The 13,957-nt window shown below is 69.9% G+C and overlaps 1 protein-coding gene across 1 annotated transcript; it reads left to right on the top strand.

The window, feature by feature from the left end:
- Positions 1–890: 890 nt before the first annotated feature.
- Positions 891–13,408, top strand: LLGL1 (LLGL scribble cell polarity complex component 1). Its single transcript, XM_050905914.1, has 23 exons — positions 891–1,074; positions 3,955–4,052; positions 6,324–6,405; positions 6,484–6,599; positions 7,037–7,195; positions 7,278–7,440; positions 7,535–7,670; positions 7,769–7,823; positions 7,984–8,113; positions 8,208–8,450; positions 8,582–8,649; positions 9,014–9,167; positions 9,578–9,682; positions 9,901–10,193; positions 10,288–10,441; positions 10,526–10,673; positions 10,768–11,051; positions 11,343–11,607; positions 11,719–11,834; positions 11,942–12,035; positions 12,148–12,271; positions 12,383–12,462; positions 12,715–13,408. Exons 1-22 carry the CDS (start codon positions 994–996, stop codon positions 12,459–12,461), a joined length of 3,147 nt encoding a protein of 1,048 aa, XP_050761871.1. The 5' UTR covers positions 891–993; the 3' UTR covers position 12,462; positions 12,715–13,408.
- Positions 13,409–13,957: the final 549 nt, after the last annotated feature.

The following is a 13,957-nucleotide window of genomic DNA, read 5'->3' as shown; positions in this document are numbered from 1 at the left end:
CTGAGAGCCCATCGCTGGGGCATCAGGGTGATGGCCACCGCTCACCCCCGGGGTGTTTTCCACCCCGAAGGCTGCGTCACCGCACAATGTGGCATCTCCCCGGGGCTGGGCTTAGTCAGCAGGGAGGGGAAGCCCTGCCCTGCCTGGGGTGACTCACCCCAAACTCGGGTGCAGGGCAGGGTGACACCCCAACACCCCCCCTTCACCCTCGGCTGATGCCGTGGGGAAGCGGGGACACGACTATGCCCGGCGCCATGGTGGGAACAATCGGTTGCCAGCCGGGGACAGGGCCCGAATACTAATGGCGGGAGCCGGCAGGGCGCTGAGCACGGCCCCGCTCGGCGCAGCCGCGCCGAGCGGGGCCGTGCTCAGCGCCCTGCCGCCACAGGGCCTAGAAGCCAGGGTGCCGCCATGTCGTTGAGGCACCCCATAGCTGTGGGGCCCATGGGCCAGGATGAGGCCCCCTGAATGCAGGACACCCCATGGTTGGGTAGGAGGGGGGGCCCTGTGACGAGGATGAGCGGCCTGGGGGTGCCCTCGCTGTCCTTCCCCCCCCACCACCACCCCGGAGAGAAAAAAGAAAGAAAAAGGTAAAAAAGAATATAAATAAATAAAGCGCCCACAGAACTGAGGAACTACAAGTCCCGTCGCCCCCCGCGGCCGCGCATGCGCAGCGTGGGTGGGAGGGGCTGCGCCGCGCCGTGCGAGCGATCGCGCGGTGATTGGCGGTGAGGGCTGTCCGTCAGGGCCGTGCTCCGCCCCGCCGCGGCGGTGCCTGCCCGGGCTCGGCGCGCGGCGCTCGGTGCTCGGCGCGCGCACCGGGACCCGTACCGGGACCGGGACCCGCACCGGGACCCGACACCGGCACCGTCCCCCGCCGGGACCGGCACCACCCGCCCCGGGAGCGGCACCGGGACCGTCCGCCCCGGTACCGGCCCCGGGATCGCCGCCCCCGCCCGCCCCGCCCGGTACCGCGCCGCCACCGGCCCCACCATGATGAAGTTTCGGTTCCGGCGGCAGGGTGCCGACCCGCACCGCGACCGCCTCCGGCACGACCTCTTCGCCTTCAGCAAGGTGCGTCCGGGGCGGGAGGCGCGGCGGCGGACCCCGGGGGGTGGGGACCACCGGGAGCCACCGGGGGTGTCGGGCAGGGCCCCGGGAGCGGGGTGCGGGTAGCCCCCCGGTGGCGCAGGCTCCGGCACACCCTGGGCGGGATGCCGCCCCCCGGGAGGGGAGCAGCGCAAGGGGTGCCGCCCCCTCGGGGACCGGGGTGCACGCCCGGGGGGTAGGGGGGGGCGGCCGCGGTGGGGACCCACGCACCGGGACCCTACTGCTCCCTAGGGAGCAGGTCTGGGGCCAGAGAGGGGGCACCCCCGGGGGGGCAGGACCCCCGGGTGCGGGAGACCCCCGGGTGCAGGCTGTGGGGGCACCCCGGGGTGGATGCACCCCCCGGGCGTGGGTACTGGGACCCCCAGGTGCAGGATGCGCCCCGGGGGGGCAGGCTGGGGGGCTGCCCTCCTCCCCTGGGGTGCAGCAGACACCCCTGCCTCAGGGTGCACCCCCTCCCGCACCCGGGGGGCACCTTGGGGCAGGATGCGACCCCCTCACCGGCACGACATCCCCCTTCCCCAGCCCCACCGGGGCGGGGGCTCCCCCGAGCGCCCCGGTTCCCGCGCTGCCCCTGCCCCGTGGCTTCCCCCAGGCCTTGCTTGCTGGCAACGGTGTTTTGGGGTGCCCCGTGGCCCCCTGCCCTGTCCGGCCCCGGAGCATCCCTGGCTGCGACCCCCATGTCCCATGGGGAGGCTCAGCCCCTCACCCCAACCCCCCCTGGGCTGGGATATGGGGGGGCTGGACCCCCTATGTCAGCAGGAAGGGCTGTGGTGATGACCCCTGGGGGCTTGGGGTCCCCTTGCACCCCAAAGATGTGTCTCTGTGGGCCCGGCGGCATCGGAGACCCAGAGCTTGGGCCCCCCCCCCGGCCGGCACCAGGGAGGTTTCCCGCTCGGCCCCCCCACACGGGGTGGGGAGCCCCCCGGGCTTGTCAAACGACCGGGGAGGGACCCTGCGAGCCCTTGGGTGCCGAACCCTTCCCTCGGCGCATTGGCAGGATGGGCTGTGCCGGTGGGTGCTCGCCTGGGGCTCGGTGCGCCCCATCCCGGGAGCCCCGTGGTGTTGGGACCATCTTCCTGCCCTGGCCCCGGGGTGCAGGAGAACACCGGCAGCGGCCCCTGGCTGAGCCCAGACCGTGTCTGCCTGTCCATCCATCCTTCGGCAGCATCCTGGCACTGGCGTCGGGTGCTTGCCCAAACTTACGGTGGGGACTCTGGTGTGCACCGGAGGGACCCTGGATCGCCCCACAGAGGGGCCGGGCTGGGAGGTGTTGGGGTGTGCTGGGGGGGGGGGTGTCAGAGCCAGCACCCACCCCAGCACAGCCCTGTCCCCCCAGACTCACCGCTGTGGATGAGGGGCTGGCCGGGGCGTGAGGCTCAGCCCAGCTGGAGCCCCCCAGTTTTGGGGAGGATGGTCCCACGGCCGGATCCTACCTGAGCAGGCACCCTGGGGGGTCTGCACCCGGCGGGGTGTCCCGGGGGGGGCTGGGGAGCAGTCCCGCTCCGGCCGGCCCGGCGCTGAGACCGCTGGCTGCCCACCTGCCTCCCATTAACGGTTGTTTTTCCTCCCGAGCTCCAGATCTGCCTGGGATTTGCTGTAATTTGGCCGGGAGCGCGCCTTGGCCGGGCCGGCACAGCCTGCCGGATGCGGCCTCGCTGCCGGGTGGGAGGAAAGGCTGCGTGTGGGGGGCTGCCAGCCAGGTCCCCCCTCCGGGGGGCTGGGGGAGCTGGGAGGGTGCTTTTGGGGGAGCGCTGAGGGGTCTTTGCCGGCATCGTCGTATTGGTCCCCCGCCTAAAACATCACCAGGGCGTCCCCGCGCTGCTGCCGTCCCGGCTCCTGCCGCCATCCTCCAGTGTAGTGTGCATCCCCGGAGGGATTCGGGGTGAACCCTGCGTGGGGCTGCCACAGGGACCAGGACCCACAAGCATCCACTAACTCGCCCCCCACCAGGTCTGGGACCCCCCTGGATGGGCTGGGGACATCGGCACGCTCCTGAAGGTGGCCCTTTGGAGGGGAGCGGGAGCCAGGGGGTGACGGTGGCTGCGCCGGCGGGTGTGAAAAGCCACCCTGCTGCGCCTCTCGGCCGCCCCAGACAAAGGGAGCAGGTCAGGATCCGGCCAGTCTGGCTCCGGCGGCCTCCGTATCGTCTGATCACGCTGTCGCTGCTCAGCCGAGCTGCCCCCGGGGCCGCTCCCCCCGAGAGCCCTGTGGTCCCCTTTGCCGCGGGCCGGGGCGGTGGGTGTCCCCCGCGTCCCCCCGCTGCCAGGCGGGCAGCCCCTCCCCAGCCGGCGAGCCCAGGCACGCCATCGCCGGCCGGGACTTCCTTGGGAAGGTGCCCGCGGGCGGCACATGGCTCCGGCAGGGGACGTCCCTGGCGCTGGCGGGTCCCGCTCGCCTGGTTCTGCCACCCGGCACCGCGGGGACGTCGTGATGGGGGTCCCAGCTGCCTGTGGGGGTGAGCTGGACCCCGCTCACCCCTCCTGGGGCATCCGCACCTCGGGCAGGGGGTTTAGAGTCGGGGGTCCCTTCCCCAAAGTGCCGGTGGGTGGTGGGGCGCCTTGTGCGAGCTCAGATCTACCCTGGCCTTTGGTGTGGCTGTTGGGTTTGGTCTGTTTTGGGGTGTCAGGTGGAAATTGGGTGAGGAGTGATGTCCCCCCTCCCCAAGGACCACCTTGGTGGCAGTGGGGGACAAGGCAGCATCCTCACGGTCCTCCATCATAGGGGTGAAGCTCAGGCTGGTGCGGGATCGGAGTCGTGGGGGCGAGAGGGGGCTGTGGGGGGTTTGGGAGGGGTCGGGGGTGTGTGTGGGGGGTCCCGGCTCTGACCTGCCTGTCCCCACGGCAGACGGTGGAGCACGGCTTCCCCAGCCAGCCCAGCGCCCTGGCCTACGACCCTGCCCTGCGCGTGATGGCCATCGGCACCAAGGCGGGAGCTGTGAAGCTGTATCCTTTTCCCCCCCCGAGGGCAGGAGGTAAGGACCCCCCCCACCACATGCCCCCCCCCCCGCCCCCCGGCTGCCCCCATCCCAGGGGATGCCATGAGACGTGGCCATGCCGTTGCTGGCCCATCCGGCAGCGCCCCGTCCCCCCGCTCTGCCGGCGTCTGTCCGTCTGTCCCTCCGTCCAGCTGGGCTGCAGCTGGGGAGGGAGTGACCGGAGGAAACCCCCGCCTTGCCCGAAACGCCGGGGGAGCAAAGGGGCTCGGCCATCCCGGGTGGCATCCCAGGCGGAGGGTGCTTCCCGGTGTCACCCCCTCTTATCCCAGGGGGCTTCTGTCCATCCTGGCCTCATCCGTGCAGCCTTCGGAGTTGTGGGGGGGGCAGCGGGGCCTCCGGCCAGCCCGGCGCCAGGGTGGGGGGGGCTGTGGTGGGCGCTGAGCCCGGTCCTGGGTGGGTGGGGGGGGGGGGGCCAGGGGTGGGGGGGGTTGGGTGGGAAGGACACGACGACGCGGGGGCCCGGCCGGGCTTTGTTGCCGGCGGCGTGCAGGGAGACTTCAGAGGGCTGCTGGCGGGCGGCCAGGGCTGGATGCGGCCCGCGCTCGGGGGGCCCCGCACCGCAGGAATGCGGGGTGGGCGTGCGGGGAGGGGGGGGGGGGGGGCGTGGGGGCGGCTGCGCCCGGGTCGGGATGAGGAGGGGGGCCCACCGTGCTCCCCCTCCCCCAGGCCGGTGGCTCGCTGCCTCCCGAGCACAAAGATGGCGTGTTTTTTTGTTGGTTTTTTTTTTTTTTTTTTTTTTTCCCTGCCGGGGCTGCCTCGGTGCCAGCCCGACCGCGACGTCGCCGGCCGCTCCGCTCGGCCGCCTCACCACGGGGCGCTGGCTCCAGCCACCCCCGCGTGAAACCCCATCCCGAGGGGCCACAGAGCCGCCGTTGCGGGGGGCTGCGGTGCTCTGCGCATCCTCTGCGAGGATGTTTTTGGGGTGGTACCCGGCTCGGGGCTGGCAGTGGGGCGGCACGGTCCTGCCCACGGCATTGCAGCCGGCGCCCGCCTGGCCCCACTCTGGCTGCCACCGAGAAGATGCTTCTGGAGGTTCATGGTGCCGGGAAAGCTGGGGCCGGGTGAGGCAGCAGCCGGAGCTGGCCTGACTGGCACTACTGGTTAGTGGGGGCACCCATGGGTGCTCCCCGGCTGGGCTGGGTGGATCCAGCTGCAGACAGCCCGGCATCGAGGGGCTGCCACTGCCCAGGGGATCTCCTGGGGCAGTTGGGGGACCCTGGACTTGGACCCCCATTGCGGTGAGCCGGTGCCATCAGTGTTCCCTGGCCACTTGCCCCGAGGGCTTGCCTGCCTTTTGGCCTGTGGCACCATTTTGGGTGGGAAAAGACCCCAAGATGAGTGAGGATGGGTGGCATCCCCCATCCCCGTAGCACCCAGAGCCCCCTGCGTGCTCACCCTGCTCCCCCTCGCACGCCCTGTTGTCTGGCCTCCCCAAAGCCTCGGCAGCTCTGTCCTGGCTCTGTCGGCTCGGCTGTGCCCGGCGCTGCCAGACAGCTCCTGCCTGTCAGTCCAGGCAGAGCCGCTGGGCTGGTTCCCTGCACCGAGAGCACCGGAGGGGTGGCCGGGGGCGAGGACCACAGGGGCTGGCTGGCAGAAACCCCTGGCACATGGCGTGCCGAGATGTAGCTGTGCAATACACCGGTGACACCGGGCTGGGGGAAGCAGCTCGCTGGGTCCGGGGATGTCGGGGAGGCGGCAGGTCGGGGTGTGCTGTACGGTGCTGGAGCTGCCGTGCGGGTCCTGCCCTGGTTCCTGCTGAGCGGCATTGCCGGCGGAGGAACTGGGACCAGTCGGGTGAGTGAGGCTGTGCCGGCGCATGCCGAACCCCACCCTGCTGCCGGTGCGTGCCGGCCTGGCCGGGGCTGCCGGCGCCTCTGCACGGCCATGGCCCCGCGGCTGAGGAAGAAGGGGGTGGCAGAGGGCAGGAGCCAGCCTGGCCCTTGCACACCCACCCTGGCCACGTGTCGGCCGCATCCTGACCCGAGGCATCCCGCTTGGAGGTGCTTGGTGGATCCAAGCCAGGGACGGTGGTACGGAGGCTGGCTCCGGCATGGGGTGCTGCCAGGGATGCTCTGCCCTGGCTTTCCCTAGGGGGCACGGGGCTAAACTGGTGCCTGCTGGCAGAACTGTGACCTGGGGGTGGAATTTGGGAGGGTCTGGGGGTTTGCCAGGGGTGGGGGGGCTCTACCCTCGTTGTTTCTTTGACGGCCCCCCCCAGATACGGCGCACCGGGTGTGGAGCTGACGGGCTTGCACAAAGAGACAGCCACCGTCACCCAGCTGCACTTCCTCCCTGGCCAGGTAGGTGGGTGTCCCCGGGGGGGCCTGGTGGCAGTCTCCCGGCCCCCCACCCACCCCACTGTCATCCCCCACCCCCAGGGCTTGCTCCTCTCCTTGCTGGACGACAACACGCTGCACCTCTGGGAGATCTGCCAGAAGGAGGGCTGCTCCCACCTGGAAGAGACCCGCAGCTTCGGCCTCCCGGGACGCCCAGGGTCCGACAGCGCTAAGTACTTGCCTGGGGGGGGGTTCCCAGCCACCCCCCCCCTGCCACGGGGCTGCGGCCGGGAGCGATACCGCTGACCGGCTGGGAACAACGCGTGGGAGCAGCCATCCCCACTCGGGGCGGGATGGCAGCCAAGGTCCCCTCGGTGGCGGTGGTTTCCCCGCCGGGATGCTCCTCCGATCCCAGCTGGGATGCTGCGGCGGGGAGGGGGGGGAAACGCAGCCCTGGGCTTTTTATAGGTGCTGGCAGGGCCCGGGGGTGATTAGTGGCTCTAATTGCTGTTAGCGCTGAGGCTGTCCCTGTCCCCGTCCTCCTGGGCCAACGGGGATGGGGATGCAGTGTCGGGGCAGGGGAGGTTTGGGGGTCTCTCTGCCGCTCCCCCACACCCAGCACGGGGCTGACGCAGCCCCCCGCTCCCCCTTCCAGCTGCTCCCCCGGCATCACGCGGGTGACGGTGGTCCTGCCGACGTCCGCCTGCACGGTGGCCTGCCTGGGCACCGAGGGCGGCGCGGTGTACTTCCTCGCCCTGCCCGCCCTGGCGCTGCTGGAGGACAAAACCCTCTTCCCGGATGAGATCCTGCAGAGGTGAGCCCTGCAGGCCCTGTGCCCCCTCCCCACCACCCCCAGTCCCCCCCCGAACCCCCTGTGTGTGTCCCCCCCCATGCAGCGTCCCCGATGACTACCGCTGCGGGAAGGCACTGGGGCCGGTGGAGTCCATCCAGGAGCACCCGCGTGACAGCAGCCGGCTCCTCATCGGGTACAGCCGGGGGCTGGTGGTCCTCTGGGAACAGACCACACGCACCGTCCAGCACCTCTTCTTGGGGAACCAGGTACTGGGGCTGGCGGGGGGCTGGCGGGGCCGTGGCCTCGTGTGTGTGTCCCCCCCCCATCCCGGGTGTCAAGCCCACCCGTGTGCCCCTGCAGCAGCTGGAGAGCCTGGCCTGGGAGCAGAGCGGGAAGAGCATCGTCAGCTCCCACAGCGACGGTGGGTACATGGTGTGGGCGGTGAGCGGTGCCGGCCAGAGGACCCAGCAGCCCGTCATGTCCACCATCCCCTACGGTATGGTATGGGGAGGGGGGGGGTGTCACAGGGTTGGGGGCTGATCGCCCCATCCCGGTGCTGGTGCTGCAACCGCAGGGTTGATATTTTCATTTCAGGTCCGTTCCCTTGCAAAGCCATCAGCAAAATTCTCTGGCGGACCTGCGAGTCAGGGTACGTCCCCATGGCATGGGGGGGGGGCTGCTCCGGCGTGCACCCCCCCAGCAGCCAGGCTGGGCTGGTGATGGACACGGGGGGGGGGGGGGCACCGAGGCTGTGGGGAAGATGCTCTGTGGGGTCCGGGCTCTGATGGAGGCTGCTTCATCCCACCCAGGAATCCCTTCATCATCTTCAGCGGGGGGATGCCGCGGGCCAGTTACGGTGACCGGCACTGTGTCAGCGTGCTGCAGGGCCAGACCCTGGCCACGCTTGACTTCACCTCCCGCGTCATCGACTTCTTCACCGTGCAGAACGCCGAGGCGGCTGAGGGAGGTACGTCCCACCGGGGTGGCCCCAGGCAGCCGGTGGCGGCGGGGAGGCGGGGGGGGTCTCTGCTAGCAGCAGCTATCTCCCCCCTCCCCAGGCTTTGAGAACCCCCGTGCCCTCGTGGTGCTGGTGGAGGAAGAGCTGGTGGCCATCGACCTCCAGACGCCGGGCTGGCCCACCATCCCTGCCCCGTACCTGGCGCCGCTCCACTCCTCCGCCATCACCTGCTCTTGCCACGTCTCCAACGTGCCCCTCAAGCTCTGGGAGAGGATCATCAGCGCCGGCGAGCAGCAGAGCCCCCGGCTCTCCTCCGCGGTGAGTGATGGTGATGATGGGGTGGGGGGTCCCCAAGCCCCCCAGGACGGGCTGGCAGAGGGGTGACGCTTGCTCCCGCTCCCTATGGGTGGGCTCCCTTCCTCCCTCCATCTCTCCCTCCCTCCCTGCAGGCTTGGCCCATCGATGGGGGAAAGAACCTGGCCCAGGAGCCCACGCAGAGGGGGCTTCTCCTCACCGGGTGAGTGGTCTGGTAGCGGGGACGGGGTCCTGGGAAACCCAAAACGTGCCGAGACACGTGCACGTGGGTGCGCACACCCACCCACCCCCACCGCCCCCTCCAGCCCCTTCTTGCGGTGGGGGAGCGGGATGGGGTGGTGGTGGGGGTCCAGCCACTCTTGTTGGGTGGGCTGCGCCCCTCTTGTTCAGCTTGTTGGCTGGGCAGGAGTGTGTCACCCGCTGTGTTGTCCCTGCCTTGTCCCCCCCTTGTCCCCCTGCTTCTGGCACAGTGGCTGCCAGCACACAGGCGGCTCTTGTTAGCCGGGCAGATGTCAGGGCCCCACGCTAACAGGGCCTCCCCGTCCCGTCCCCGTCCCCCGCCCCAGGCATGAGGACGGCACGGTGAGGTTCTGGGACGCCTCGGGGGTCTCCCTGAAGCCCCTCTACAAGCTGGGCACCGCCAGCATCTTCCAGACAGACTGCGAGCACAACGACAGCCTCAACCAAGCGGGTGAGGAGGAGTGGCCGCCTTTCCGCAAGGTGAGGTCCCCAGGGTGGGGGGGACACTGCTGCGGACCCCAGCACCCCCCCTGCCTCCACCGGCATCGGGAAGGAGGGAGGGGCGGGGGGCAGGCACGGAGGATGCACCCGCCGGAGCCGTCCCGGCTGCACCCCGGGGACGTGTCCCCCGGCTCAGGGCACAGCTGCCGTGTGACGCCCCATGGGGACACAAGGGACGCTTGTTCCGCGTGCCCCGTCTTGCGGGTCTACCCCAGCGCTGGGGGGGAGAGCCAGGGGACGCGTGGGGACAGACCTTTCTCGGGTGTGATGCCCAGAGTGGCCCGTGCGCCGCAGCCGGTACCTGCCAGCTGGTGGGGGGACGTGGGGGTGCGCCGGGGGGCTCCCCCACAGCTGTATGAAGGCACCCGGCCCCCCCCTCCCTCCCGCAGGTGGGCTGCTTTGATCCCTACAGCGACGACCCGCGCCTGGGCGTGCAGAAGATCGCTCTCTGCAAGTACACGGCCAAGATGGTGGTGGCCGGCACGGCGGGGCAGGTAGGGCGATGGGGGGCAGAGTGGGGGCTGCCAGGCACCTCTCGGCTCCCCCCTTGGGGAGCCACGGCACGGGGGGGGGGGCTACAGACCCTACAGACCTCCATGCCTGTCTGTGAAGGGCTCCTACCCATGGGGTTTAGCCCCCAGCTTGCAGCAGGGTGGCTGTCCTGGGCTGAGGCTGGCACATGTCCCCCACCGTCCGTGCTTGTCCCCTGCAGGTGCTGGTGATGGAGCTGAGCGACGAGAAGTCGGAGCACGCGGTCAGCGTGGCCACAGTGGACCTGCTGCAGGACCGCGAGGGCTTCACCTGGAAGGGCCACGACCGGCTGGCCCCCAGGAACGGGCCCCTGCCCTTCGCCCCCGGCTTCCAGCCCACCGTGCTGGTGCAGTGCGTACCCCCCGCCGCCGTCACTGCCGTCACCCTCCACTCCGAGTGGAACCTCGTGGCCTTCGGCACCAGCCACGGCTTCGGACTCTTTGACTATTACCGGCGCAACCCCGTGCTGGCCAGGTATGGCGGGGGCGGGGGGGGATCTTGGTGCCGGGGACCCTCCCGGAGCGACGTGGCGGGGGGTCTGGGCGTTGAACGGCATCGATGCCTGCAGGTGTACGCTGCACCCCAACGACTCGCTGGCCATGGAGGGGCCCCTGTCCCGCGTGAAGTCCCTCAAGAAGTCCCTGCGGCAGTCCTTCCGCCGCATCCGCAAGAGCCGGGTGTCGGGCAAGAAGAGGCTCAACGCCAGCAGCCCTTCTAGCAAGGTGGGCAGGGAGCGGGGCTGCCACGGCTGCTCCTCGTCCCCACCGGGCAGGGACTGATCCCCGTGTCCCCGTCCCAAGGTGCAGGAGGCAAACGCGCAGCTGGCCGAGCAGGCGGGACCCCCCGAGGTGGAGATGACGCCCGTGCAGCGGCGGATCGAGCCTCGCTCGGCTGACGACTCGCTCTCGGGGGTGGTGCGGTGCCTCTACTTCGCCGACACCTTCCTCCGAGACGGTGAGACCCTTCTCCCCAGGAAAAGCCCCCGAGCTGGGTCTGACTGGTGCCACGCTGTGGGGAGGGGGCTCTGACGCTGCTCCCATCCCCGCAGCCGCCCACCACGGCCCCACGATGTGGGCAGGGACCAACTCTGGCTCGGTGTTCGCCTACGCCCTGGAGGTGCCGTCGCAGGAGAAGTTTTCGGAGCGGGCGGTGGAGGCGGTGCTGGGGAAGGAGATCCAGCTGATGCACCGGGCGCCGGTGGTGGCCATCGCAGTGCTGGACGGGCGAGGGAACCCCCTTCCCGAGCCCTACGAGGTCTCACGGGACCTGGCCAAGGCCCCCGACATGCAGGGCAGTCACTCCATGCTCATCTCCTCCGAGGAGCAGTTCAAGGTGAGTGTGGGCTCGGTGTCCCGCTGCAGTGGGGATGGGACCCACCACCCACAACATGTCCCGTGTCTTCTCTGGGTGTCCCCATCACCCTGGGCGCAGGGACTGGGGCTGGAGGTGACCGGCCAGGTCCTGGGGGACTCCTGTGCCTGTCCCCGGGGTGGTGGCTCCGAGGGGAAGGTGCTGCCCTTTGCCAAGGGTTTCCATGGTGGGAGGCTGCTTGGGTGCCCCCCGAAACCCCGCAGGTTCCTGTTTCCCCCCCGGCACCTGGCTCCTCTCGTGTCCCCCCCCCAGGTCTTCACGCTGCCCAAAGTGAGTGCCAAGACCAAGTTCAAGCTGACGGCGCACGAGGGCTGCCGGGTGCGGAAGGTGGCCCTGGTGAGCCTGGCCAGCGCCGGCTCTGAGGAGCGGCTGGAGAACTGCCTGGCCTGTCTCACCAACCTGGGTGACATCCACATCTTCACCGTGCCCGGCCTGCGGCCCCAGGTCCACTACGGCTGCATCCGTAAGGAGGACATCAGCGGCATCGCCTCCTGCGTCTTCACCAAGCATGGCCAGGGTGAGGGCACCAGACCTGGGCTGGGGGTGATGTCCCTTGTAGATGGGACATCGTCTCTGGCTGCAGCCCCGCGGGGGGTCCCTGAGGCTCTCTGCTGTTCCCTTCCTCTAGGTTTCTACCTAATTTCGCCGTCCGAGTTCGAGCGCTTCTCGCTGAGCTGCCAGGAACGTGACGGAGCCGCTGTGCCGGCTGGAGGTCACCCGGCTCCAGGACACCTCCTGCCTCAGGTGGGACGTGCCCTGGGGGGCACGGGGGCTTTGCTATGGCAGCACCCCTGTACACCCACCCCGTGGCACCGGCTCCGGCAGTAACTTCTCCCTGTGTTTCCTTCCAGCAACAGCTCGACGGCGACGCCGAAGCTGCCACAGGCGAACGGCACCCACGTCCGTGCAGCCCCGAGGGCCGACGCTCCCCCACCGACAGCGACCGTGAGTGATCACCCTGTCCCCGCCATGTGCACCGCATCCCCATGGGCCCTGCTCCGGGGCCGGCCCCGTGTCGTGGTTACCCCCCAGCCCTCCCGTCCCTGTGGCTCCCCAGGGTCCCCCGAGGAGCACCCGGCTGCCTTCTCGCCTGGCCCCATCGACTCCCCCAACAGCAGCATGGAGAACCCGCTGGATACCACCGGGGACATCACCGTGGAGGAAGTGAAGGATTTCCTGGCGTGAGTGGCGGTGGGGGGGGGGAATGGTGTAACCAGTGCCCACAGTCGCTGCCACCAGTGCTGAGGGGCGCGGTGGTGCCTCTGGCTGCCTCTCACCCTGCTCTGCCCCAGGTCCTCGGAAGAAGCGGAGAGGAACCTGAGGAACGCCAGCGAGGACGAGGCCCGGCCCGCGGGGATCCTCATCAAGTGAGGTACGTGAGGGGCCGGTGGTCCCCAGGGTGGGTACGGGGGGGGTGGGTGGCCCCGTGCTGCGGTGGGGATGTCGCTCCGGCTGCAAACCCTGGGGTGCCGTGGGGTTTGGAGCTGGGACCCCAATGCAGTGCCCCGGCATCCCATCCATCACGGGGAGGATGGGGCTATGGTCCCTGGGGCTTGTAGAGGAGGGAGGGGGGCAGCTGGGCCCCCCCCCCAGGTCCCCTTCTCAGTGGCTGCGTCGCCCACAGGCATCGCCGGCCTCCCCGGCCCATCTCAGTGCTCGGATTCCCGGGACGCGCGACTCGACTGGACCCCCCCGTGCCCCCTCCCCGCATAACGTAGACTGCCTCTTCTCTAACATCTGCGCTGGTCGCCGGCGCACCCCGGCTCCGGCACGCTTCCCTCCGCGCCTCCCTGCCCGGCCGCTGGCCCCGGCCCCCCTCCCTGCCGGCCCCGAGCCCGGGGGCCGTGGTGCACAAACTCTTCCCGGGGAAGATAATTTTCTTTTTTATACACGGTCGAGTGTCACTGTCCCCTGCTCCAGAGCCCCCTTCCCGGGGGATGCTGCTGCTTCCCCGACTCCACGGGGAGGGCTGGGGTTCGTGGATCCCCCTCATTCCCCCGGTTTTGGTCCGTTGGGGAGGTGGGGGGCCGGGAGCCCCTGGGCACGGCCCCCCCGTACCCTGGTCTCTGTTTACATGCCCGGCTCCCTGCAGTTTACAGCCCTGTCCCCTGCCTGCCGGGAGGCTCCGGCTGCCGCACAGGGACTGTCCCTTTCCCGGGGGAGCTCAGCGTGGACCCCCCTGGCTCCCAGGTGGGCACCGGAGGGCTTGAGCGGCATGGCGGGGGGGGGTCACAGGTGGCCTTTTTCTCTTAGTGGCTTCTCCAAGGGCTATTCTCCAGGTTGGGCTCCGTGCCTGCTGCTCTTTTCTGACACTAATTCCTGCCACGGGTGGGTTTGGGATGGGATCACGCTGCGGGGGGGACACCGGCTCCTGGCCCTGGTCTGTGCTGGTGCTGGAGGCGGCGGGGGAGGGGGGCAGATGGGGCATAGGGCTGCCCCACACCGGGGGTCTCACTGTGCCAAATCCCCTCCCTGGGCTCCCCAGCGCGGCCTCATCCTCACAGGGGGCTGCAGTGACGCCAGCTCTGTCCCCTGGCCCATGGTGGCTGTCCCTATGTGGCTCCGGGGCTCAGCCTGGCTCCTGCCCCTCTCCTTTTGGGGATCCCGGACCATTTTGGACCCCCCCGGGCTCTCTTGCGGTACGTGTGTGGCTGGGGGCGGGGGGGGGCCGGGCAAGGCAGCGCTGCCCTGGGCTCTGTCGCTGCCTGCCGAGGCCGGGGCTGTAGTGTCCCTGGTAGAAACCCCCCCCCACACCTCATCCTTTTTTTTTTTTTTTGGTAAGATGAATTTAGCATTGTTTAGTTATTAAAAATACTGGTTTTTAATATTGAAAATAAAGCATTTAATATCAACTGCCCAGGCTGTAG

Source organism: Gymnogyps californianus, chromosome 15 (assembly GCF_018139145.2).
Source record: "Gymnogyps californianus isolate 813 chromosome 15, ASM1813914v2, whole genome shotgun sequence".
Taxonomy (NCBI): domain Eukaryota; kingdom Metazoa; phylum Chordata; class Aves; order Accipitriformes; family Cathartidae; genus Gymnogyps; species Gymnogyps californianus.
Note: the sequence above shows the minus strand (reverse complement) of the source record. Positions and strands in the feature narration are given on the sequence as shown.